This window comes from Somniosus microcephalus, chromosome 11 (genome assembly GCF_052327205.1).
Source record: "Somniosus microcephalus isolate GS21.2 chromosome 11, FLI_Smic_1.0, whole genome shotgun sequence".
NCBI classification, from domain to species: Eukaryota; Metazoa; Chordata; class Chondrichthyes; order Squaliformes; family Somniosidae; genus Somniosus; species Somniosus microcephalus.
Window position 1 is genome coordinate 138,896,762 of NC_140997.1, and position 26,749 is coordinate 138,923,510.

General features: G+C 58.0%; 1 protein-coding gene across 1 annotated transcript in view; it reads right to left on the bottom strand.

Annotated features, from left to right (window-relative positions):
- Positions 1-6: 6 nt before the first annotated feature.
- Positions 7-26,749, bottom strand: part of LOC147110912 (ras-related protein Rab-35-like) — a 35,113-nt gene continuing 8,370 nt past the window's right edge. The window contains exons 2-5 of the mRNA XM_085999979.1: positions 5,075-5,125; positions 3,797-3,920; positions 1,210-1,334; positions 7-676 (exon numbers count right to left, since the gene is read on the bottom strand). Of these exons, the coding sequence (XP_085856105.1) occupies positions 504-676; positions 1,210-1,334; positions 3,797-3,920; positions 5,075-5,125 (473 nt within the window). The 3' untranslated portion in view covers positions 7-503. The remainder of the gene's footprint in view (positions 677-1,209; positions 1,335-3,796; positions 3,921-5,074; positions 5,126-26,749) is intronic.

Below are 26,749 nucleotides of genomic sequence, written 5' to 3' on the forward strand. Positions count from 1 at the left end.
GTTAAGAAATATTTATCTTTACAAATTCCACTATGCTGCACTGCCTTACCCTGGGGTGTGGGCAGAAACCCAGACACAATCCAAGGCTCCACCAAGTGCTCTGGCAATAGTCACTACCTTGTGTGTTCATGTCCCTTCTCCCTTGATGCTGGGACTGACTCCTTGTTGGGACACATGTTCCAGTGACACCTGCCCAAGTCTCTGCCGAGACAGCAAACGTCAGCAGGATATTCAACTACAATGGGCATCACAGACAAGACCGATCCAGTCCTCACCCAATAGCCATACTCGCAATTTCCAGGAGGAGTCCGCTGGTCAGTCGAGAGCAGGAACCCTGGCTGATTTAACCTCTTCCCTAACCCCAGGGGCACAGTTTGCAGCTCTCCACAGAACCACCAGCCGTGGCTGGGATCGGCTCGCTCAGCACTGGGCCAGGGATGTAGCCTGGGCCTTTTCTGCACTGTGTGGGGTGGGTGGGGGCCTTCAGGCACTGTATTACCCTGTTAGGAGGAGCCAGGCTGCAGAGGGGCCAAGGCCTGTGCATCTCTCACCTCTTCCACGTTAGTGTTCTCCTTGGCGCTGGTCTCGAAAAGGCGGATTCCCATTTGCTCGCTGAACCGCTTGGCGTCTGCGAACTCCACCTGCCTCCTGGAGGGGTCCTCGTTCTTGTTGCCCACTGGGAATGTGATACAGAGCGTCAGTCAATGGGGGCCCATTGGGATTCTGTACAATGGGAGTGAATGGGAAGGAGTTGGGTCCATTGGGATCCTGTACAATGGGAGTGAATGGGAAGGAGTTGGGTCCATTGGGATTCTGTACAATGGGAGTGAATGGGAAGGAGTTGGGTCCATTGGGATTCTGTACAGTGGGAGTGAATGGGAAGGGGTTGGGTCCATTGGGATTCTGTACAATGGGAGTGAATGGGAAGGGGTTGGGTCCATTGGGATTCTGTACAATGGGAGTGAATGGAAAGGGGTTGGGTCCATTGGGATTCTGTACAATGGGAGTGAATGGGAAGGGGTTGAACTCCATTGGGATTCTGTACAGTGGGAGTGAATGGGAAGGGGTTGGGTCCATTGGGATTCTGTACAATGGAAGTGAATGGGAAGGGGTTGGGTCCATTGGTAATTCTGCAGGGGAGACGGGGGGAGGATACGGGAGATCCAGTACGTGCACAGGAGCTGCGAGGAGCGTGTCGTGGCCTCTTACCAAGGATCTTGCAGACAGTGTCGCAGTTCTGGCTGATCTCGTGCAACCATCGCTTCACGTTGACAAAAGACTCTGGATTGGTGACATCATAAACAATGATGACTCCGTGAGTGTTTCGGTAATACCTGGGGAACAAGGGGGGGAGAAAAACAGTGCGTCAGAGCTGCATTCAGACAACAGGGGAGCTCTAACATTTAGCACAGACCTCAAACCAGGTTTTTACTGAGCCCCGCACACACACACACAGAGCAGGAAAGGCTCAGGCTCCATCCCCGGCCTGTGCTGAGTGAGCTGATCTCACCCGGTGTGGTACTGAGTCACACACACACAGCAGGAAAGGCCCAGGCTCCATCCCCGGCCTGTGCTGAGTGAGCTGATCTCACCCTCAGTACTGCCCCTCCGACAGCGCAGCACTCCCTCAGTACTGCCCCTCCGACAGTGCGGCGCTCCCTCTGCACTGCCCTCTCCGACAGTGCGGCGCTCCCTCAGTACTGCCCCTCCGACAGTGCAGCGCTCCCTCAGTACTGCCCCCTCCGACAGTGCGGCGCTCCCTCAGTACTGCCCCTCCGACAGTGCGGCGTTCCCTCAGTACTGCCCCTCTGACAGTGCGGCGCTCCCTCTGCACTGCCCTCTCCGACAGTGCGGCGCTCCCTCAGTACTGCCCCTCCGACAGTGCAGCGCTCCCTCAGTACTGCCCCCTCCGACAGTGCGGCGCTCCCTCAGTACTGCCCCTCCGACAGTGCGGCGTTCCCTCAGTACTGCCCCTCCGACAGTGCGGCGCTCTCTCAGTACTGCCCCTCCGACAGTGCGGCGCTCCCTCTGCACTGCCCCTCCGACAGTGCGGCGCTCCCTCAGTACTGCCCCTCCGACAGTGCAGCGCTCCCTCAGTACTGCCCCCCCTCAGTACTGCCCCTCCGACAGTGCGGCGCTCCCTCTGCACTGCCCCCTCCGACAGTGCGGCGCTCTCTCATTACTGCCCATCCGACAGTGCAGCGCTCCCTCAGTACTGGTCCTCCGACAGTGCAGTGCTCCCTCAGTACTGCCCCTCCGACAGTGCAGCACTCTCTCAGTACTGACAACCATGGAGTGTTGGCCTGGGATTATGGGTGACACCCACATGCTCTTTATGTATTATAGAAAGTGTCTTTGTATAAGAGAGGATATATGAAATGATCAGTAGAGAGAGCGTCGGAGGGGGAGGCGAGGGGGCGCTGGAGGGACAGGTGAGGGGGCGCTGGAGGGACAGGTGAGGGGGCGCTGGAGGGACATCAGAGTGGACAGCCGACTGAAGGGGTTTAACACTTATGGTCTGACACTGTCCTAGACCCCGGTGTGTCCCATGTTCTGATCACCCGGCTGGGTTTCAATGTGCTCGACCCAGAAGCTGGGGAACGAAAGGGTCCCCCCTCTTAAGATTAGTTGGTGCAACTCTCTGGAATCAGTGAACGAGAACTTGCATTTAAACAACACCTTTAAGGTAGTAAAACGGAGTTACACAGCACAGAAAGAGGCCCTTCAGCCTATTGTGTCCGCGCCGGCCATCAAGCCCTGTCTATTCTAATCCCATTTTCCAGCACTTGGTCCATAGCCTTGTATGCTATGGTGTTTCAAGTGCTCATCTAAATGCTTCTTGAATGTTGTTAGGGTTCCTGTCTCTACCACCCTTTCAGGCAGTGAGTTCCAGATTCCAACCACCCTCTGGGTTAAAAAGTTCTTCCTCAAATCCCCTCTAAACCTCCTGCCCCTTACCTTGAAACTATGCCCCCTGGTTATTGACCCCTCTTATATTCTATGCCTCAGCTAATGAAGGCAAGTATCCTATATGCCTTTTTAACCACCTTATCAACCTGTTCTGCTGCCTTCAGGGATCTATGTACATGCACACCAAGGTCCCTCTGATCCTCTGTCCTTCCTCGGGTCTTACCATTCATTGTGTATTCCCTTGCCTTGTTAGTCCCTCCAAAATGCATCACCTCACACTTTTCAGGGTTAAATTCCATTTGCCACTGTTCTGCCCATCTGACCATCCCGTCTATATAGTCCTGTAGCCTGAGGACGTCACAAGGCGCTTCACGGGAGCGATTATCAAGCAAAGTTTGACAATGAGCCACATAAGGAGAAATTAGGACAGATGACAAAAAGCTTGGTCAAAGAGGTAGGTTTTAATGAGCGTCTTAAAAGAGGTAAGCGAGGTAGAGAGGCGGAGAGGTTTAGGGAGGGAATTCCAGACCTTCGGCCTTTGCAGCTGAAGGCACGGCCACCAATGGTTGAGCGATTAAAATCAGGGATGCTCAAGAGGGCAGAAGTGGAGGAGGGCAGATATCTCGGGGGGGGGGGGGGGGGGGGGGCTGAAGGAGATTAGAGATAGGGAGGGGGGCGAGGCCATGGAGGGATTTAAAAACAAGGATGAGAATTTTGAAATCGACTTGTTGCTTAACTGGGAGCCAATGTCGGTCAGCGAGCACAGGCAGCAGAGATTTGGATGACCTCAAGTTTATTTAGTCCAGGTGTTGGGGGATAGGGGATCAGGGGTCACACAAGGTGGAGTCGGGAGGCGAGGATCGAATGGGCGAGGGGGAGAACTCACGTGGAAGTGATGGTCCGGAATCGCTCCTGCCCGGCCGTGTCCCAGATCTGAAGCTTAACCTTTTCTCCATTGATCTCCACTGTGCGGATCTTGAAGTCCACCCCGATTGTAGTGATGTAGCTGCCTGAGAGACGCGGAGGAAACATGGTCACGCACGGTAAGGTGTGGAGCAGAGAGCGGACCAGTGTCCCAAGGAGGAGCGCAGAGTCAGTGTTAGGTACACTGTCCTTTCCCCCTCTGGGACCAGGTGTCACAGTGTGTTAGATACACTGTCCTTTCCCCCTCTGGGACTGGGTGTCACAGTGTGTTAGATACACCGTCCTTTCCCCCTCTGGGAACGGGTGTCACAGTGCGTTAGATACACTGTCCTTTCCCCCTCTGGGACCAGGTGTCACAGTGTGTTAGATACACTGTCCTTTCCCCCTCTGGGACCGGGTGTCACAGTGCGTTAGATACACCGTCCTTTCCCCCTCTGGGAACGGGTGTCACAGTGCGTTAGATACACTGTCCTTTCCCCCTCTGGGACCGGGTGTCACAGTGCGTTAGATAAACTGTCCTTTCCCCCTCTGGGAACGGGTGTCACAGTGCGTTAGATACACTGTCCTTTCCCCCTCTGGGACCGGGTGTCACAGTGCGTTAGATAAACTGTCCTTTCCCCCTCTGGGACCGGGTGTCACAGTGCGTTAGATACACCGTCCTTTCCCCCTCTGGGAACGGGTGTCACAGTGCGTTAGATACACTGTCCTTTCCCCCTCTGGGACCGGGTGTCACAGTGCGTTAGATAAACTGTCCTTTCCCCCTCTGGGAACGGGTGTCACAGTGCGTTAGATACACTGTCCTTTCCCCCTCTGGGAACGGGTGTCACAGTGCGTTAGATACACTATCCTTTCCCCTCTGGGACCGGGTGTCACAGTGCGTTAGATACACTGTCCTTTCCCCCTCTGGGAACGGGTGTCACAGTGCATTAGATACACTGTCCTTTCCCCCTTTGGGACCGGGTGACAGTGCGTTAGATAAACTGTCCTTTCCCCCTCTGGGACCGGGTGTCATAGTGCGTTAGATACACTGTCCTTTCCCCCTCTGGGACCGGGTGTCAGTGCGTTAGATACACTGTCCTTTCCCCTCTGGGATCGGGTGTCACAGTGCGTTAGATACACAGTCCTTTCCCCCTCTGGGACCGGGTGTCATAGTGCGTTAGATACACTGTCCTTTCCCCCTCTGGGACCGGGTGAACGACAGGAGGGGCTTAGAAATGTGCAAGGAGGCATATTGACCTACCTGAGAAAGTGTTGTCTGCGAATCGGAGGAGCAGGCTGCTCTTCCCCACTCCTGTGGAGAAAAAACATCAGTTAGTAAAGTTCTGACTCTCACTACCTGGGAGTGTTTGATGGGACAGTGCAGAGGGAGCTTTACTCTGTATCTAACCCGTGCTGTACCTGCCCTGGGAGTGTTTGATGGGACAGTGTAGAGGGAGCTTTACTCTGTATCTAACCCGTGCTGTACCTGTCCTGGGAGTGTTTGATGGGACAGTGTAGAGGGAGCTTTACTCTGTATCTAACCCGTGCTGTACCTGCCCTGGGAGTGTTTGATGGGACAGTGTAGAGGGAGCTTTACTCTGTATCTAACCCGTGCTGTACCTGCCCTGGGAGCGTTTGATGGGACAGTGTAGAGGGAACTTTACTCTGTATCTAACCCGTGCTGTACCTGCCGTGGGAGTGTTTGATGGGACAGTGTAGAGAGAGCTTTACTCGGTATCTAACCCGTGCTGTACCTGCCGTGGGAGTGTTTGATGGGACAGTGTAGAGGGAGCTTTACTCTGTATCTAACCCGTGCTGTACCTGCCCTGGGAGTGTTTGATGGGACAGTGTAGAGGGAGCTTTACTCTGTATCTAACCCGTGCTGTACCTGCCGTGGGAGTGTTTGATGGGACAGTGTAGAGAGAGCTTTACTCGGTATCTAACCCGTGCTGTACCTGCCGTGGGAGTGTTTGATGGGACAGTGTAGAGGGAGCTTTACTCTGTATCTAACCCGTGCTGTACCTGCCCTGGGAGTGTTTGATGGGACAGTGTAGAGGGAGCTTTACTCTGTATACTTTTGGTCTCCTTACCCAAAGAGGGATATCCTAGCCTTGAGGGGGTGCAACAGAGTTTCACTCGATTGATTCCTGGGATGAGAGGGTCGTCTCATGAGGACAGACTGAGTAGAATGGGCCGATACTCTCTAGAGTTTAGAAGAATGAGAGGTGATCTCATTGAAATGTATAAAATTCTTACAGGGCTTTACAGGGTAGATGCAGTGAGGATGTTTCCCCTGGCTGGAGAGTCTAGAACCTGGGGTCACAGTCTCAGGATAAGGGGTCGGCCATTTAGGACTGAGATGAGGAGAAATTTCTTCACTCAGAGGGTTGTGAATCTCTGGAATTCTCTGCCCCAGAGGGCTGTGGAGACTCAGTCGTTGAGTATATTCAAGACAGAGATCGATAGATTTTTGGACACGGAGGGAATCAAAGGATATGGGGATAGGGCGGGAAAGTGGAGTTGAGGTAGAAGTTCAGCCATGATCTCACTGAATGGCGGAGTAAGCCTGAGGGGCCGTGTGGCATACACCTACTCTTATTTCTTATGTTATTATGTGTTTAACCCAAGCGGCGCTTATAATCCCTTGAGCTGGCATGCAGGACAATAAAAAAAATGTGGGCTGCCCCCCATGGGCAAATAGCATGCTGGAATTGAGGATGTTGGCTGTGCCTTGGATGGCAGGCGCGACTGTATCACAGCACCAGCGGGGAAGGGCTGGTGCTGGTGGGGGGGGGGAAGGTAGTGAATGTCCTGCCCCACCCCTTCTCCTGTCTGTAACTGCCCCTGGCTCGGGTCAATGTACAGCTCGGGTGCGGGTGCGGCTGGTAGGAGGCGAGGCCCAGGGCTTCTGCCTCCTCATAGGCCTGGGCCAGCCCCACCCCACCCACCAGCAGGCAAAGAGGTTGTAGCCGGGAGAGATGCAGACAGAAAACACTGAACAATTAATGACCCAACCACTCCCTCCCCTTGTGTCAATGCTGCCCCGGGTGAGTCACCGCCCTCGAGAGCCAGGGACAACAGGAAGGAAAGGCAGATTTGCATTTGTACAGCACCTGTCACCACCTCAGGATGCCCCAAAGCCCTTTTTCTTTGAAGTGTCCTAATATAGGAAATGTTAAAAATTCTCATCCTTGTCTTCAAATCCCTCCACCCTATCTCTGTAACCTCCACCAGCCCTGCAACCCTCCACCCTATCTCTGTAACCTCCTCCAGCCCTGCAACCCTCCACCCTATCTCTGTAACCTCCTCCAGCCCTGCAACCCTCCACCCTATCTCTGTAACCTCCTCCAGCCCTGCAACCCTCCACCATCTCTGTAACCTCCTCCAGCCCTGCAACCCTCCACCCTATCTCTGTAACCTCCTCCAGCCCTGCAACCCTCCAGCCTATCTCTGTAACCTCCTCCAGCCCTGCATCCCTCCACCCTATCTCTGTAACCTCCTCCACCCCTGCAACCCTCCACCAGCCCTGCATCCCTCCACCCTATCTCTGTAACCTCCTCCAGCCCTGCAACCCTCCACCATCTCTGTAACCTCCTCCAGCCCTGCAACCCTCCACCATCTCTGTAACCTCCTCCAGCCCTGCATCCCTCCACCCTATCTCTGTAACCTCCTCCAGCCCTGCAACCCTCCACCCTATCTCTGTAACCTCCTCCAGCCCTGCATCCCTCCACCCTATCTCTGTAACCTCCTCCAGCCCTGCAACCCTCCAGCCTATCTCTGTAACCTCCTCCAGCCCTGCAACCCTCCACCCTATCTCTGTAACCTCCTCCAGCCCTGCAACCCTCCACCATCTCTGTAACCTCCTCCAGCCCTGCAACACTCCACCATCTCTGTAACCTCCTCCAGCCCTGCATCCCTCCACCCTATCTCTGTAACCTCCTCCAGCCCTGCATCCCTCCACCCTATCTCTGTAACCTCCTCCAGCCCTGCAACCCTCCACCCTATCTCTGTAACCTCCTCCAGCCCTGCATCCCTCCACCCTATCTCTGTAACCTCCTCCAGCCCTGCAACCCTCCACCATCTCTGTAACCTCCTCCAGCCCTGCAACCCTCCACCCTATCTCTGTAACCTCCTCCAGCCCTGCAACCCTCCACCCTATCTCTGTAACCTCCTCCAGCCCTGCATCCCTCCACCCTATCTCTGTAACCTCCTCCAGCCCTCCACCATCTCTGTAACCTCCTCCAGCCCTGCAACCCTCCACCCTATCTCTGTAACCTCCTCCAGCCCTGCAACCCTCCACCATCTCTGTAACCTCCTCCAGCCCTGCAACCCTCCACCATCTCTGTAACCTCCTCCAGCCCTGCAACCCTCCACCCTATCTCTGTAACCTCCTCCAGCCCTGCAACCCTCCACCCTATCTCTGTAACCTCCTCCAGCCCTGCGACCCTCCACCCTATCTCTGTAACCTCCTCCAGCCCTGCAACCCTCCACCATCTCTGCACTCCTCCAATTCTGGCCTCTTGCACAACCCCCGAATTCAATCGCTCCACCATTGGAGGCCGTGCCTTCAGCTGCCTGGGCCCCAAGCTCTGGAATTCTCCCCCTAAACCTCTCCGCCTCTCCCTCCTCTTTAAGATGCTCTGTAAAACTGACGTCTTTGACCAAGTTTGATAACACTCATGTGAAGCTCCTTGAGACATTTTCCTACATTAAAGACGCTATATAAATACAAGTTACAACTAGGAATTCTGCGGCGAGTGTCTCACCTCCTGACCCCCCAATGCCTTTCCACCATCTACAAGGCACAAGTCAGGAGTGTGATGGAATACTCTCCACTTGCCTGGATGAGTGCAGCTCCAACAACACTGAAGAAGCTCGACACCATCCAGGACAAAGCAGCCCACTTGATTGGCACCCCATCCACCACCTTAAACATTCACTCCCTCCACCACCGGCGCACCGTGGCTGCAGTGTGTACCATCTACAAGATGCACTGCAGCAACTCGCCAAGGCTTCTTCGGCAGCACCTCCCAAACCCGCGACCTCTTCCACCTAGAAGGACAAGGGCAGCAGGCGCATGGGAACACCACCACCTCCAAGTCACACACCAGCCTAACTTGGAAGTGTATCGGCCGATCCTTCATCGTCGCTGGGTCAAAATCCTGGAACTCCCTCCCCAACAGCACTGTGGGAGCACCTTCACCACACGGACTGCAGCGGTTCAAGGCGGCGGCTCACCACCACCTTCTCAAGGGCAATTAGCAATGAGCAATAAATACCGGCCTTGCCAGCGACACCCACATCCCATAAAGAAACGAATTTAAAAAAAGGCGAAACAGGCCATTCGGCCCAACCAATCCGTGTTGGTGCAGTAGTTCCTATCCCATGTACCCGCTCCTCATCCCCTTTCCTTCATCTAACCTAATCTTCAATGTTGCCATGGTCTTTGCTGCGGTACTTAAAACTGGTTGTGCATTCCACAGACCCAGTTTCACAGTTTTTCTCTGTCCTAAATCTCTTGCCTTTGCTGAAACCCTCATCCTTTCTCCCTTTGTTACCTCTAGGCTCGGCTATTGCGACGCTCTCCGTGCCGGCCTCCCATTTCCACCTTCCCGTAAACTTCAGCTCATCCAAAAAACATGATGGCCCGTATCCTAACTACGCCGAATTCACCCATCGCCCCCGTGTGCTCGCTGATCAACACTGGCTCCCGGTCCGGCAACGCCTCGATTTTAAAATTCTCATCCTCGTGTTCAAATCCCTCCACGGCCTACATAAGAAACAGGAGCAGGAGTCGGCCAATCGGCCCCTCGAGCCTGCTCCGCCATTCAATCCGATCATGGCTGATCCAATCTCAGTCTCAACACCACTTTCCCACTCTCTCCCCAAACCCCTTGACTCCCCTGTCATTCAAATGTCTGTCAATCTCCGCCTTGAATATATTCAATGACTCCGGGGCAGAGAATTCCAAAGATTCACGACCCTCTGAGGGAAGAAATTCCTCCTCATCTCCGTCTTAAATGGACGACCCTTTATTCTGAGACTGTGCCCCCTAGTTCTAGATTCCCCCACGAGGGGAAACATCCCCTCAGCATCTACCCTGTCAATCCCCCTCAGAATCTTATGTTTCAATAAGATCACCTCTCATTCTTCTAAACTCCAGTGAGTATAGGCCCAACCTGCTCAATCTTTCCTCATAAGACAACCCAGTGGGGTACCGCAGGGGTCGGTGCTGGGTCCTTTGCTGTTTGTGATCTACATTAATGATTTAGATATGAATGTAGGAGGTATGATCAGTAAGTTCGCAGATGACACAAAATTTGGTGGGGTAGTAAATAGCGAGGAGGGAAGCCTCAGGCTACAGGACGATATAGACGGGTTGGTCAGATGGACAGAACGGTGGCAAATGGAATTTAACCCTGAAAAGTGCGAGGTGATGCATTTTGGGAGGACTAACAAGGCAAGGGAATCCACAATGAATGGTAAGACCCTAGGTAAGACAGAGGATCAGAGGGACCTTGGTGTGCATGTACATAGATCCCTGAAAGCAGCAGGACAGGTAGATAAGGTGGTTAAAAAGGCATATGGGATATTTGCCTTCATTAGCCGAGGCATAGAATATAAGAGCAGGGAGGTTATGATGGAGCTGTACAAAACGCTGGTAAGGCCACAGCTGGAGTACTGTGTGCAGTTCTGGTCACCACACTATAGGAAGGATGTGATTGCATTGGAGAGGGTGCAGAGGAGATTCACCAGGATGTTACCTGGGCTGGAGCGCTTCAGCTATGAAGAGAGACTGGACAGGCTGGGGTTGTTTTCCTTAGAGCAGAGAAGGCGGAGTGGGGACCTGATTGAGGTGTATAACATTATGAGGGGCATAGATAGGGTAGATAGAAAGGAACTTTTCCCCTCAGTAGAGGGGTCAATAACCAGGGGGCATAGTTTCAAGGTAAGGGGGCAGGAGGTTTAGAGGGGATTTGAGGAAATACTTTTTCACCCAGAGGGTGGTTGGAATCTGGAACTCACTGCCTGAAAGGGTGGTAGAGGCAGGAACCCTCACAACATTCAAGAAGCATTTAGATGAGCACTTGAAATGCCATTGCATACAAGGCTATGGACCAAATGCTGGAAAATGGGATTAGATTAGACCGGGCTGGATGGCCGGTGCAGACACGATGGGTGGAAGGGCCTCTTTCTGTGCTGTATAACTCTATGACTAACCCCTTCATCCCAGGAATCAACCCCCCAAAGAGCACAGCTGTGCACCAGTCCCGTGCAGGCCACTCACCAGCTCCTAGTGCTGGAAGAGAATCTAAGCAGCCAAATTGAAGGGACACCACACATGAAAAAAAATTAAAATGAAAGGGAACACTGCCTACAACCCTCCGAGATCTCTGCGCTCCTCCAATTCTGGCCTCTTGCGCATATTGGTTGCCGCGTTTCCTACATTATGAACATACAAATTAGGAGGAGTAGGCCACTCGGCCCTTCGAGCCTGCTCCGCCATTCAATAAGATCATGGCTGATCCGATTACTCCACATTCCCCGATAACTTTTCACCCCCTTGCTTACCAAGAATCTATCTACCTCTGCCTTGAAAATATTCAAAGACTCTGCTTCCACCGCCCTCTGAGGAAGAGAGTTCCAAAGACTCACGACCCTCTGAGAGAAAAAAATTCTCCTCATCTCTGTCTTAAATGGGCGACCCCTTATTTTTAAACAGTGACCCTAGTTCTAGATTCTCCCACAAGAGGAAACATCCTCTCCACATCCACCCTGTCCAGACCCCTCAGGATCTTATATGTTTCAATCAAGTCACCTCTTACTCTTCTAAACTCCAGCGGATACAAGCCTAGCCTGTCCAACCTTTCCTCATAAGACAACCCGCCCGTTCCAGGTATTAGTCCAGTAAACCTTCTCTAAACTGCTTCCAACGCATTTACATCCTTCCTTAAATAAGGAGACCAATATCACAGAATCACAGAAACCCCACAGTGCAGATAGAGGCCATTTCGGCCCATCGAGTCTGCACGGACACATATCCCACCCTATCCCCGTAACCCCACGTATTTAATCCCCCTAACACTAAGGGTCAATTTATCACAGCCAATCAACCTAACCCGCACATCTTTGGACAGTGGGAGGAAACCGGAGCACCCGGAGAAAACCCACGCAAACACGGGGAGAATGTGCAAACTCCACACAGACAGTCACCCGAGGCCGGATTTGAACCCGGGTCCCTGGCGCTGTGAGGCAACAGTGCTAACCACTATGCCACCGTACACAGTACTCCAGATGTGGTCTCACCCAATGCCCTGTATAACTGAAGCATAACCTCCCTACTTTTGTATTCAATTCCCCTCGCAATAAAACGATAACATTCTATGAGCTTTCCTAATTACTTGCTGTACCTGCATAGTAACCATTTGCGATTCATGCACTGGGACACCAGGGACTACACACTTGCTCCCCTGGCTGGCAATGAAAAGTCCTTCATTGGCTGTGAAGAGCTTTGGGACTTCCTGAGGTCACGAAAGGCGCTGTAGAAATGAAAGTCTTTCTTTTATATGACTTTTTAGGAGGGACAGAGTAACGACAACGTAGGAAAACGTCCCAAGGCGCTTCACAGAATCACAGAAACCCCACAGTGCAGATAGAGGCCATTTCGGCCCATCGAGCCTGCACCAACACATATCCCACCCGATCCCTGTAACCCCTACACATATCCCACCCTATCCCCGTATTTAATCCCCCTAGCACTAAGGGTCAATTTATCATAGCCAATCAACCTAACCCGCACATCTTTGGACTGTGGGAGGAAACCGGAGCACCCGGAGAAAACCCACGCAAACACGGGGAGAATGTGCAAACTCCACACAGACAGTCACCCGAAGCCGGATTCGAACCCGGGTCCCTGGCACTGTGAGGCAACAGTGCTAACCACTATGCCACCGTGCTTCACGGGAGTATAATTGACACCGAGCCACACGAGGCGATATTAGGACAGGTGACCGAAAGCTTGGTCAGAGAGGTGGGTTTTATGGAGGGTCTTAAAGGAGGGGAGAGTTAGGAAGGGAATTCCTGAGCTTTGGGCATGGCCGCCAATGGTGGAGCAATTAAAATCGGGGGGGGAGGGGACGGCACACGCAAGAGGCCAGAAATCGGAGGAGCGCGGAGATCTCGGAGGGTTGTCGGGCTAGAGGAGGTTACAGAGAGGGAGACGACAACGACACCACAGAGGAATTTGATCATGAGGACGAGGATTTGAAAATGGAGATGTTGCCGGACAGGGAGCCAGTGTAGGTCAGCGAGCACAGGTTGGATGGGTGAACGGGACTTGATGAGAGTTCGGACACGGGGGGCAGAGATTTGCGTCAGCTTAACTTTAAAACCCAGCTCCTTGACTAAGCTTGTGGTCACCCCCGTGAAGCCCATAAACCAAGTTCCTATTCGGTTCTTCCTGCCTTAGCTACTCCGATCATTTTCATTTCCCCACCCCACCCCCCTCTTCCTTCCTTCCTTAAATGACTCTTCGCCTCCCCATTTATCCCTCTTGCCAGTTCATTAGCTTCCTTCCTGTTCAGATGGAGTCCATCCTTGCAGAATAGCACCCACCTTACCCAGAGCTGGTTCCACCGTCCCATCAAATGGAAACCCGCTTGCACAGACACCACCCCGTGTGTTCAGCATGTGGCTGGGGGTAGTAATCCAGAGATTGCCATCCTCGAGGTCCCGGGATTCTATAGACCCAACCCCTTCCCATTCACTCCCACTGTACAGAATCCCAATCGACCTAAACCCCTTCCCATTCAGTCCCATGGTACAGAATCCCAATGGACCCAACCCCTTCCCATTCACTCCCATTGTACAGAATCCCAATCGACCTAAACCCCTTCCCATTCAGTCCCATTGTACAGAATCCCAATGGACCCAACCCCTGCCCATTCACTCCCATTGTACAGAATCCCAATCGACCTAAACCCCTTCCCATTCAGTCCCATTGTACAGAATCCCAATGGACCCGACCCCTTCCCATTCACTCCCATTGTACAGAATCGCAATGGACCCAACCCTTCCCATTCACTCCCATTGTACAGAATCACAATGGACCCGACCCCTTCCCATTCACTCCCATTGTACAGAATCGCAATGGACCCAACCCTTCCCATTCAGTCCCATGGTACAGAATCCCAATGGACCCGACCCCTTCCCATTCACTCCCATTGTGCAGAATCGCAATGGACCCAACCCTTCCCATTCACTCCCATTGTACAGAATCGCAATGGACCCAACCCTTCCCATTCACTCCCATTGTACAGAATCCCAATGGACCCGACCCCTTCCCATTCACTCCCATTGTACAGAATCGCAATGGACCCAACCCCTTCCCATTCACTCCCATTGTATAGTATCCCAATGGACCCAATCCCTTCACTCCCAATATACATACTGGGGATGAATCTCGGGCCCTTCCTGCTCTGTGGGGTTCAGCAGCACACCCAGGGGTTCACATTTACTATGGGTGATGCTAAAACAATGGTAAATTAGAATAATGAGGAACCCATCGGCTCAGTGACACAGATAACCCACGGGGGAAGGGGTGGGTGGCGGGCTCCTCAGGTGTCAGCCGTGGCTCAGTGGAATCGCTCTCGCCTTGGGTATCGGAGGGCCGTGCATTCGAGCCCCACACACTCGAGCCCCATAACCCGACCCGACACTCCCCGCTAGCCATCGCTGCACTGTCGGAGGGGCAGTACTGAGGGAGCGCTGCACTGTCGGAGGGGAAGTGCTGAGGGAGCGCTGCACTGTCGGAGGGGCAGTGCTGAGGGAGCGCTGCACTGTCGGAGGGGCAGTGCTGAGGGAGCGCTGCACTGTCGGAGGGGCAGTGCTGAGGGAGCGCTGCACTGACGGAGGGGCAGTGCTGAGGGAGCGCTGCACTGTCGGAGGGGCAGTGCTGAGGGAGCGCTGCACTGTCGGAGGGGCAGTGCTGAGGGAGCGCTGCACTGTCGGAGGGGCAGTGCTGAGGGAGCGCTGCACTGTCGGAGGGGCAGTGCTGAGGGAGCGCTGCACTGTCGGAGGGGCAGTGCTGAGGGAGCGCTGCACTGTCGGAGGGGCAGTGCTGAGGGAGCGCTGCACTGTCGGAGGGGCAGTGCTGAGGGAGCGCTGCACTGTCGGAGGGGCAGTGCTGAGGGAGCGCTGCACTGTCGGAGGGGCAGTGCTGAGGGAGCGCTGCACTGTCGGAGGGGCAGTGCTGAGGGAGCGCTGCACTGTCGGAGTGGCAGTGCTGAGGGAGCGCTGCACTGTCGGAGGGGCAGTGCTGAGGGAGCGCTGCACTGTCGGAGGGGCAGTGCTGAGGGAGCGCTGCACTGTCGGAGGGGCAGTGCTGAGGGAGCGCTGCACTGTCGGAGGGGCAGTGCTGAGGGAGCGCTGCACTGTCGGAGGGGCAGTGCTGAGGGAGCGCTGCACTGTCGGAGGGGCAGTGCTGAGGGAGCGCTGCACTGTCGGAGGGGCAGTGCTGAGGGAGCGCTGCACTGTCGGAGGGGCAGTGCTGAGGGAGCGCTGCACTGTCGGAGGGGCAGTGCTGAGGGAGCGCTGCACTGTCGGAGGGGCAGTGCTGAGGGAGCGCTGCACTGTCGGAGGGGCAGTGCTGAGGGAGCGCTGCACTGTCGGAGGGGCAGTGCTGAGGGAGCGCTGCACTGTCGGAGGGGCAGTGCTGAGGGAGCGCTGCACTGTCGGAGGGGCAGTACTGAGGGAGCGCTGCACTGTCGGAGGGGCAGTACTGAGGGAGCGCTGCACTGTCGGAGGGGCAGTACTGAGGGAGCGCTGCACTGTCGGAGGGGCAGTACTGAGGGAGCGCTGCACTGTCGGAGCGCTGCACTGTCGGAGGGGCAGTACTGAGGGAGCGCTGCACTGTCGGAGGGGCAGTACTGAGGGAGCGCTGCACTGTCGGAAGGGCAGTACTGAGGGAGCGCTGCACTGTCGGAGGGGCAGTACTGAGGGAGCACTGCACTGTCGGAGGGGCAGTACTGAGGGAGCGCTGCACTGTCGGAGGGGCAGTACTGAGGGAGCGCTGCACTGTCGGAGGGGCAGTACTGAGGGAGCGCTGCACTGTCGGAGGGGCAGTACTGAGGGAGCGCTGCACTGTCGGAGGGGCAGTACTGAGGGAGCGCTGCACTGTCGGAGGGGCAGTACTGAGGGAGCGCTGCACTGTCGGAGCGCTGCACTGTCGGAGGGGCAGTACTGAGGGAGCGCTGCACTGTCGGAGGGGCAGTACTGAGGGAGCGCTGCACTGTCGGAGGGGCAGTACTGAGGGAGCGCTGCACTGTCGGAGGGGCAGTACTGAGGGAGCGCTGCACTGTCCGAGGGTCAGTACTGAGGGAGCGCTGTACTGCCGGAGGGGCAGTACTGAGGGAGTGCTGCACTGTCGGAGGGGCAGTCCTGAGGGAGAGCTGCAGTGTCGGAGGGGCAGTACTGAGGGAGCGCTGCACTGTAGGAGGGTCTGTACTGAGGGAGCGCTGCACTGTCGGAGGTTTGTACTGAGGGAGCGCTGCACCGTCGGAGGGTCTGTACTGAGGGAGCGCTGCACTGTCGGAGGGGCAGTACTGAGGGAGCGCTGCACTGTCGGAGCGCTGCACTGTCGGAGGGGCAGTACTGAGGGAGCGCTGCACTGTCGGAGGGGCAGTACTGAGGGAGCGCTGCACTGTCGGAGGGGCAGTACTGAGGGAGCGCTGCACTGTCGGAGGGGCAGTACTGAGGGAGCGCTGCACTGTCGGAGGGTCAGTACTGAGGGAGCGCTGTACTGCCGGAGGGGCAGTACTGAGGGAGTGCTGCACTGTCGGAGGGGCAGTCCTGAGGGAGAGCTGCAGTGTCGGAGGGGCAGTACTGAGGGAGCGCTGCACTGTAGGAGGGTCTGTACTGAGGGAGCGCTGCACTGTCGGAGGTTTGTACTGAGGGAGCGCTGCACCGTCGGAGGGTCTGTACTGAGGGAGCGCTGCACTGTCGGAGGTTTGTACTGAGGGAGCGCTGCACCGTCGGAGGGTCAGTGCTGAGGGAGCACTGCACTGTCGGAGGTTTGTACTGAGGGAGCGCTGCACTGTCGGAAGGGCAGTACTGAGGGAGCGCAGCACTGTCGGAAGGGCAGTACTGAGGGAGCGCAGCACTGTCGGAAGGGCAGTACTGAGGGAGCGCTGCACTGTCGGAAGGGCAGTACTGAGGGAGTGCTGCACTGTCGGAGGGGCAGTACTGAGGGAGCGCTGCACTGTCGGAGGTTTGTACTGAGGGGGTGCCGTCTTTCGGATGAGATGTTAAATCCGAGGGCTCCATCTGCCCTCTTGGGTGGACGTAAAAGATCCCACGGACACTATTGGAAGAGGAGCAGGGGGAGTTCTCCCCGTGGCCCAGGCTTATATTTATCCCTCCATCAACATCACTAAAACATAGATGATCCGGTCATCATCGCATTGCTGGTTTTGGGACCTTGCTGTGCTTGAATAGGCTGCCGCGTTTCCTACATTACAACAGTGACTACACTTCAAAAGTACTTCATTGGTTGTAAAGTGCTTTGGGACGTCCAAAGGTCGTGAGAGTTGCTGTAGAAATGGAAGTTCTTTCAAGATGCCGAGGTGATAAGGAAGGCCATTCAGCCGATCTTGGTTCATGCATCCAGAACGACCCCGCTACACTAACAGACTGCACCTGAAGCTTTCCCCCTCCCCAACTCTGTCTGGAGTGGGTCCCATGCGTTGATCCCCATCTCCTGATCCCAATCCTGAATTACCCTTTCACTAGTTTGACCCGGTGTCTCCTTGTCCAACTCTCCCAATTTCATTTACAACATAGGAACAAGAGGAGGCCATTCAGCCCCTCGAGCCTGTTCCGCCATTCGATCAGATCATGGCTGATCTGTATCTTAACTCCATCTCCCCGCCTTGGTTTCTGTAACCCTTGATACCCTTGCCTAACAAAAATCTATCCACCTCAGTTTTGAAAGCTCCAATTGACCCCACGGCCTCCACAGCTTTTTGGGGGAGAGAGTTCCAGATTTCCACCACCCTTTGTGTGGAGAAGTGCTTCCTGACATCACCCCTGAACGGCCTGGCTCTAAGTTTAAGGTTCTGCCCCCTTGTTCTGGACTCGCCCACCAGAGGAAATAGTTTCTCTCGATCCAACCCCTGTAATCATCTTAAACACCCCCGGGCTCTCTCTCTGTCTGTCTCTCTCTCCCCTCCCCCCCGGTCTCTGTCTCTCTCTGTCTCTCTCTCTCTTCCCCCCACGCCCCCCCCCACCCCGGGCTCTCTCTCTCTCTCTCTCTCTCTCTCCCCCCGGGCTCCCTCTCTCTCTCTCTCCCCCCGGGCTCCCTCTCTCTCTTTCTCCCCCCGGGCGCTCTCTCTCTCTCTCCCTCCCCGGGCTCTCTCTCTCGCCCCGGGCTTTCCAATTCCAATTCAAATGCTTTATTGGCATGAAAGTTTACAGAGAACCATATTGCCAAAGCTTACATAGCAAAAAGGTACAGTTTTCCAACATTCTGTAGGTGTCAATCGATTTGACATTTGTTGGGTACATACAATATTACTTTTAAACAATATTAATTTTAAACAGTCTTTGTACTTCATTTGGTACGTTCAATATTAATTTTAAACAGTCTTAATTTTAAACAGTCCTCAGGTTGTGACATGTTGTTACATATTTGGCCCCAAGGTATGGTCTGTCTCCTTCTCCTAGGAAGAATCTCAATTTTGACATCCAATTCCTTGAAATCTGGGGTTGTTTGGCTTAGCTTGTTGAATAATATGTTTCTTGATGTGTTGAATTTTTCGCATTTTAGGAGGAAATGCATTTCTGTTTCAACCTCGCCAGCCAGACATTGATCGCCTATTCTATTCTCTCTAGGCTGCCAGGATTTCTTGTATCTGCCTTTTTCAATTTCCAGTTGGTGGTCGCTTAGTCTGTACCTGGTGAGGGTCTGTCTCTGTTTTGTGTCTCTGATGGTCGTGAGGTAGTCTGCCAGTTTATATTCTCTTTTTAGGGCCCGGTAACATTCTAATCTGCTTTGGCTTTCGGTTATTTTGTTCCAATGTTCCAGGTAGGTTTCTTTGCATTTTTTAATGATTTGGTTCACTCGGATTGGTGTTTGGACGGCTGTGTTGGTCTGGGGCTGGTCAGGGTCCGGCTGAGTACTTAGTTTCAGTAGCAGCTGACTCAGGGGACTCTTTTCTGGGTTTAGCTCTTGGGTCTGAAAGGCTTTGAAATGAAGGGTGTCTGGGGAGCTAGATTTGAGGTGATTTAGGAAGTTTAGTGCTCGTTTTTGGATGTTTATTATCAGTGGGTATCTGCCTAGTTCGGCTCTGCATGCATTTGTTGGCGTTTTTCTTTGGGTGCGAAGGATGCTTCGGCAGAATTCTGCATGTAGGGCTTCTATTGTGTGTTTTTCCCATTTAGTGTAGCTTTGGTGATTTAGCGGGCCCCATACTTCACTACCGTACAGTGCAATGGGCAGGATTATGCTGTCAAAAATTTTGAGCCAGATTTTGATTGCGATTTGGATGTTGTAGAATTTTCTTTTTCTCTCTCTCACTTCCCCCCCAGTCGCTCTCTCTCACTTCCCCCCCAGTCGCTCTCTCTCACTTCCCCCCCCAGTCGCTCTCTCTCTCACTTCCCCCCCCAGTCGCTCTCTCTCTCTTACCCCCCCCCCCAGTCGCTCTCTCTCTCTTATCCCCCCAGTCGCTCTCTCTCTCTTACCCCCCCAGTCGCTCTCTCTCTTCCCCCAGTCGCTCTCTCTACCCCCCCCAGTCGCTCGCTCTCTTCCCCCAGTCGCTCGCTGTCTTCCCCCCCAGTTGCTCTCTCTCTTCACCTCGTCGCTCTCTTCCCCCCTTCGCTCTCTCTTCCCCCCTTCGCTCTCTCTTCCCCCCCAGTCGCTCTCTTCCCTCCCAGTCGCTCGCTCTCTTCCCCCCAGTCGCTCTCTCTCTTCCCCCCGTCGCTCTCTCTCTGCCCCCCCAGTTGCTCTCTTCCCCGTCGCTCTCTCTCTTCCCCCCAGTCGCTCTCTCTTCCCCCCAGTCGCTCGCTCTTCCCCCCAGTCGCTCTCTCTCTTCCCCCAGTCGCTCTCTCTCTTCCCCCCAGTCGCTCTCTCTTCCCCCCAGTCGCTCTCTCTCTTCCCCCCAGTCGCTCTCTCTTCCCCCCAGTCGCTCTCTCTTCCCCCCAGTCGCTCTCTCTCTTCCCCCCAGTCGCTCTCTCTCTTCCCCCCGTCGCTCTCTCTCTCTTCCCCCAGTCGCTCTCTCTTCCCCCCAGTCGCTCTCTCTCTTCCCCCCAGTCGCTCTCTCTCTCTTCCCCCCAGTCGCTCTCTCGCTCTTTCCCCCAGTCGCACTCTCTCTTCCCCGTCGCTCTCTCTCTCTTTTCCCCCCCCAGTCGCTCTCTCTCTTCCCCCCAGTCGCTCTCTCTCTTCCCCCCCCAGTCGCTCTCTCTCTCTTCCCCCCCAGTCGCTCTCTCTTCCCCCCCAGTTGCTCTCTCTCTCTTCCCCCCCCAGTCGCTCTCTCTCTCTTCCCCCCCAGTTGCTCTCTCTCTTCCAGCCCAGTCGCTCTCTCTCTCTTCCCCCCGCCAGTCGCTCTCTCTCTCTTACCCCCCGATGTCGCTCTCTCTCTCTCTTCCCCCCAGTCGCTCTCTCTCTCTCTTCCCCCCAGTCGCTCTCTCTCTCTTCCCCCCCGTCGCTCTCTCTCTCTTCCCCCCCAGTCGCTCGCTCTCTTCCCCGTCGCTCGCTCTCTTCCCCCAGTCGCTCGCTCTCTTCCCCCAGTCGCTCTCTCTTCCCCCCCCAGTCGCTCTCTCTTCCCCCCCAGTCGCTCTCTCTTCCCCCCGTCGCCCTCTCTTCCCCCCGTCGCCCTCTCTTCCCCCCGTCGCTCTCTCTTCCCCCCCGTCGCTCTCTCTTCCCCCCAGTCGCTCTCTCTCTTCCACCCCAGTCACTCTCTCTTCCCCCCATCGCTCGCTCTCTTCCCCCCAGTTGCTCTCTCTCTTCCCCCCAGTCGCTCTCTCTCTTCCCCCCCGGTCGCTCTCTCTCTTCCCCCCCGGTCGCTCTCTCTCTTCCCCCCAGTCGCTCTCTCTCTTCCCCCCCGGTCGCTCTCTCTCTTCCCCCCCGGTCGCTCTCTCTTCCCCCCCGGTCGCTCTCTCTTCCCCCCCGGTCGCTCTCTCTTCCCCCCCGGTCGCTCTCTCTTCCCCCCCCGTCGCTCTCTTCCCCCCCAGTCGCTCTCTTCCCCCCCAGTCGCTCTCTCTCTCTTCCCCCCCAGTCGCTCTCTCTCTTCCCCCCCAGTCGCTCTCTCTCTTCCCCCCCAGTCGCTCTCTCTTCCCCCCGTCGCTCTCTTCCCCCCCAGTCGCGCTCTCTCTCTTCCCCCCCAGTCGCTCTCTCTCTTCCCCCCGTCGCTCTCTCTCTTCCCCCCGTCGCTCTCTCTCTTCCCCCCAGTCGCTCTCTCTCTTCCCCCCCAGTCGCTCTCTCTCTTCCCCCCCAGTCGCTCTCTCTCTTCCCCCCCAGTCGCTCTCTTCCCCCCCAGTCGCTCTCTTCCCCCCCAGTCGCTCTCTCTTCCCCCCCGTCGCTCTCTCTCTTCCCCCCCAGTCGCTCTCTCTCTTCCCCCCCAGTCGCTCTCTCCCCGTCGCTCTCTCTCTTCCCCCCCAGTCGCTCTCTACCCCCCCAGTCGCTCTCTCTTCCCCCCCGTCGCTCTCTCTCTTCCCCCCCGTCGCTCTCTCTCTTCCCCCCCAGTCGCTCTCTCTTCCCCGTCGCACTCTCTCTTCCCCCCGTCGCGCTCTCTCTCCCCCCCCCGCGCTCTCTCTTCCCCCCCGTCGCTCTCTCTTCCCCCCCGTCGCTCTCTCTTCCCCCCCGTCGCTCTCTTCCCCCCCAGTCGCTCTCTCTTCCCCCCCGTTGCTCTCTCTCTTCCCCCCGTCGCTCTCTTCCCCTCCAGTCACTCTCTCTCTTCCCCCAGTCTCTCTCTCTCTTCCCCCCATTCTCTCTCTCTTCCCCCCAGTCGCTCTCTCTCTTCGCCCCAAGTCGCTCTCTTCCCCCCAGTCGCTCTCTCTCTTCCCCCCAGTCGCTCTCTCTGCCCCCCCAGTCGCTCTCTCTTCCCCCCCAGTCGCTCTCTCTCTTCCCCCCCAGTCGCTCTCTCTCTTCCCCCCCAGTCGCTCTCTCTTCCCCCGTCGCTCTCTCTCTTCCCCCCCAGTCGCTCTCTCTCTTCCCCCAGTCTCTCTCTCTCTTCCCCCCAGTCTCTCTCTCTTCCCCCCAGTCGCTCTCTCTCTTCCCCCCAAGTCGCTCTCTTCCCCCCAGTCGCTCTCTCTCTTCCCCCCAGTCGCTCTCTCTGCCCCCCCAGTCGCTCTCTCTGCCCCCCCAGTCGCTCTCTCTGCCCCCCCAGTCGCGCTCTCTGCCCCCCCAGTCGCGCTCTCTGCCCCCCCAGTCGCGCTCTCTGCCCCCCCAGTCGCGCTCTCTGCCCCCCCAGTCGCGCTCTCTGCCCCCCCAGTCGCGCTCTCTGCCCCCCCAGTCGCTCTCCCTGCCCCCCCAGTCGCTCTCTCTGCCCCCCCCGTCGCGCTCTCTGCCCCCCCGGTCGCGCTCTCTGCCCCCCCGGTCGCGCTCTCTGCCCCCCCGGTCGCGCTCTCTGCCCCCCCGGTCGCGCTCTCTGCCCCCCCGGTCGCGCTCTCTGCCCCCCCGGTCGCGCTCTCTGCCCCCCCGGTCGCGCTCTCTGCCCCCCCGGTCGCGCTCTCTGCCCCCCCGGTCGCGCTCTCTGCCCCCCCGGTCGCGCTCTCTGCCCCCCCGGTCGCGCTCTCTGCCCCCCCGGTCGCGCTCTCTGCCCCCCCGGTCGCGCTCTCTGCCCCCCCGGTCGCGCTCTCTGCCCCCCCGGTCGCGCTCTCTGCCCCCCCGGTCGCGCTCTCTGCCCCCCCAGTCGCGCTCTCTGCCCCCCCAGTCGCGCTCTCTGCCCCCCCAGTCGCGCTCTCTGCCCCCCCAGTCGCTCTCTCTGCCCCCCCAGTCGCTCTCTCTCTTCCCCCAGTCGCTCTCTCTTCCCCCCGTCGCTCTCTCTCGCTGCTTCCCCCCCCACTCTCTCTCTTCCCCCCACTCTCTCTCTTCCCCCCACTCTCTCTCTCTCTTCCCCCCCACTCTCTCTCTCTCTTCCCCCCCAGTCGCTCTCTCTCTCTTCCCCCCCAGTCGCTCTCTCTCTCTTCCCCCCCAGTCGCTCTCTCTCTCTCTTCCCCCCCAGTCGCTCTCTCTCTCTTCCCCCCCAGTCGCTCTCTCTCTCTTCCCTCCCAGTCGCTCTCTCTCTCTTCCCCCCGTCGCTCTCTCTCTCTTCCCCCCCAGTCGCTCTCTCTCTCTCTTCCCCCCCAGTCGCTCTCTCTCTCTTCCCCCCCAGTCGCTCTCTCTCACTTCCCCCCCCAGTCGCGCTCTCTCTCTCACTTCCCCCCCCAGTCGCTCTCTCTCTCACTTCCCCCCCCAGTCGCTCTCTCTCACTTCCCCCCCCCAGTCGCTCTCTCTCACTTCCCCCCCCAGTCGCTCTCTCTCACTTCCCCCCCCAGTCGCTCTCTCTCTCTTACCCCCCCAGTCGCTCTCTCTCTCTTATCCCCCCAGTCGCTCTCTCTCTCTTACCCCCCCAGTCGCTCTCTCTCTTCCCCCAGTCGCTCTCTCTACCCCCCCCAGTCGCTCGCTCTCTTCCCCCCCGTCGCTCTCTCTCTTGCCCCCAGTCGCTCTCTCTCTTCCCCCCTGGTCGCTCTCTCTCTTCCCCCCCGGTCGCTCTCTCTTCCCCCCCGGTCGCTCTCCCTTCCCCCCCAGTCGCTCTCTCTTCCCCCCCGGTCGCTCTCTCTTCCCCCCCCCGTCGCTCTCTTCCCCCCCAGTCGCTCTCTTCCCCCCCAGTCGCTCTCTTCCCCCCCAGTCGCTCTCTCTCTCTTCCCCCCCAGTCGCTCTCTCTCTTCCCCCCCAGTCGCTCTCTCTCTTCCCCCCCAGTCGCTCTCTCTTCCCCCCGTCGCTCTCTCTTCCCCCCGTCGCTCTCTTCCCCCCCAGTCGCGCTCTCTCTCTTCCCCCCCAGTCGCTCTCTCTCTTCCCCCCGTCGCTCTCTCTCTTCCCCCCGTCGCTCTCTCTCTTCCCCCCCAGTCGCTCTCTCTCTTCCCCCCCAGTCGCTCTCTCTCTTCCCCCCCAGTCGCTCTCTCTCTTCCCCCCCAGTCGCTCTCTTCCCCCCCAGTCGCTCTCTCTTCCCCCCCGTCGCTCTCTCTCTTCCCCCCCAGTCGCTCTCTCTCTTCCCCCCCAGTCGCTCTCTCCCCGTCGCTCTCTCTCTTCCCCCCCAGTCGCTCTCTTCCCCCCCAGTCGCTCTCTCTTCCCCCCCGTCGCTCTCTCTCTTCCCCCCCGTCGCTCTCTCTCTTCCCCCCCAGTCGCTCTCTCTTCCCCCGTCGCGCTCTCTCTTCCCCCCGTCGCGCTCTCTCTCCCCCCCCCGCGCTCTCTCTTCCCCCCCGTCGCTCTCTCTTCCCCCCCGTCGCTCTCTCTTCCCCCCCGTCGCTCTCTTCCCCCCCAGTCGCTCTCTCTTCCCCCCCGTTGCTCTCTCTCTTCCCCCCGTCGCTCTCTTCCCCTCCAGTCACTCTCTCTCTTCCCCCAGTCTCTCTCTCTCTTCCCCCCAGTCTCTCTCTCTTCCCACCAGTCGCTCTCCCTCTTCGCGCCAAGTCGCTCTCTTCCCCCCAGTCGCTCTCTCTCTTCCCCCCAGTCGCTCTCTCTGCCCCCCCAGTCGCTCTCTCTTCCCCCCAGTCGCTCTCTCTCTTCCCCCCCAGTCGCTCTCTCTCTTCCCCCCCAGTCGCTCTCTCTTCCCCCGTCGCTCTCTCTCTTCCCCCCCAGTCGCTCTCTCTCTTCCCCCAGTCTCTCTCTCTCTTCCCCCCAGTCTCTCTCTCTTCCCCCCAGTCGCTCTCTCTCTTCCCCCCAAGTCGCTCTCTTCCCCCCAGTCGCTCTCTCTCTTCCCCCCAGTCGCTCTCTCTGCCCCCCCAGTCGCTCTCTCTGCCCCCCCAGTCGCTCTCTCTGCCCCCCCGGTCGCTCTCTCTGCCCCCCCGGTCGCTCTCTCTGCCCCCCCGGTCGCGCTCTCTGCCCCCCCGGTCGCGCTCTCTGCCCCCCCGGTCGCGCTCTCTGCCCCCCCGGTCGCGCTCTCTGCCCCCCCGTCGCGCTCTCTGCCCCCCCGGTCGCGCTCTCTGCCCCCCCGGTCGCGCTCTCTGCCCCCCCGGTCGCGCTCTCTGCCCCCCCGGTCGCGCTCTCTGCCCCCCCCGGTCGCGCTCTCTGCCCCCCCGGTCGCGCTCTCTGCCCCCCCGGTCGCGCTCTCTGCCCCCCCGGTCGCGCTCTCTGCCCCCCCGGTCGCGCTCTCTGCCCCCCCGGTCGCGCTCTCTGCCCCCCCGGTCGCGCTCTCTGCCCCCCCGGTCGCGCTCTCTGCCCCCCCAGTCGCGCTCTCTGCCCCCCCAGTCGCGCTCTCTGCCCCCCCAGTCGCGCTCTCTGCCCCCCCAGTCGCGCTCTCTGCCCCCCCAGTCGCGCTCTCTGCCCCCCCAGTCGCGCTCTCTGCCCCCCCAGTCGCGCTCTCTGCCCCCCCAGTCGCGCTCTCTGCCCCCCCAGTCGCGCTCACTGCCCCCCCAGTCGCGCTCTCTGCCCCCCCAGTCGCGCTCTCTGCCCCCCCAGTCGCGCTCTCTGCCCCCCCAGTCGCGCTCTCTGCCCCCCCAGTCGCGCTCTCTGCCCCCCCAGTCGCGCTCTCTGCCCCCCCAGTCGCGCTCTCTGCCCCCCCAGTCGCGCTCTCTGCCCCCCCAGTCGCGCTCTCTGCCCCCCCAGTCGCTCTCTCTGCCCCCCCAGTCGCTCTCTCTCTTCCCCCAGTCGCTCTCTCTTCCCCCCGTCGCTCTCTCTCGCTGCTTCCCCCCCACTCTCTCTCTTCCCCCCACTCTCTCTCTCTCTTCCCCCCACTCTCTCTCTCTCTTCCCCCCACTCTCTCTCTCTCTTCCCCCCCAGTCGCTCTCTCTCTCTTCCCCCCCAGTCGCTCTCTCTCTCTCTTCCCCCCCAGTCGCTCTCTCTCTCTTCCCCCCCAGTCGCTCTCTCTCTCTTCCCTCCCAGTCGCTCTCTCTCTCTTCCCCCCGTCGCTCTCTCTCTCTTCCCCCCCAGTCGCTCTCTCTCTCTCTTCCCCCCCAGTCGCTCTCTCTCTCTTCCCCCCCAGTCGCTCTCTCTCACTTCCCCCCCCAGTCGCGCTCTCTCTCTCACTTCCCCCCCCAGTCGCTCTCTCTCTCACTTCCCCCCCCAGTCGCTCTCTCTCACTTCCCCCCCCAGTCGCTCTCTCTCACTTCCCCCCCCAGTCGCTCTCTCTCACTTCCCCCCCCAGTCGCTCTCTCTCTCTTACCCCCCCAGTCGCTCTCTCTCTCTTATCCCCCCAGTCGCTCTCTCTCTCTTACCCCCCCAGTCGCTCTCTCTCTTCCCCCAGTCGCTCTCTCTACCCCCCCCAGTCGCTCGCTCTCTTCCCCCAGTCGCTCGCTCTCTTCCCCCCCAGTTGCTCTCTCTCTTCACCCCGTCGCTCTCTTCCCCCCTTCGCTCTCTCTTCCCCCCTTCGCTCTCTCTTCCCCCCGAGTCGCTCTCTTCCCTCCCAGTCGCTCGCTCTCTTCCCCCCAGTCGCTCTCTCTCTTCCCCCCGTCGCTCTCTCTCTGCCCCCCCAGTCGCTCTCTTCCCCGTCGCTCTCTCTCTTCCCCCCAGTCGCTCTCTCTTCCCCCCAGTCGCTCTCTCTCTTCACCCCAGTCGCTCTCTCTCTTCCCCCCAGTCGCTCTCTCTTCCCCCCAGTCGCTCTCTCTCTTCCCCCCAGTCGCTCTCTCTTCCCCCCAGTCGCTCTCTCTCTTCCCCCCAGTCGCTCTCTCTCTTCCCCCCGTCGCTCTCTCTCTTCCCCCCAGTCGCTCTCTCTTCCCCCCAGTCGCTCTCTCTCTTCCCCCCAGTCGC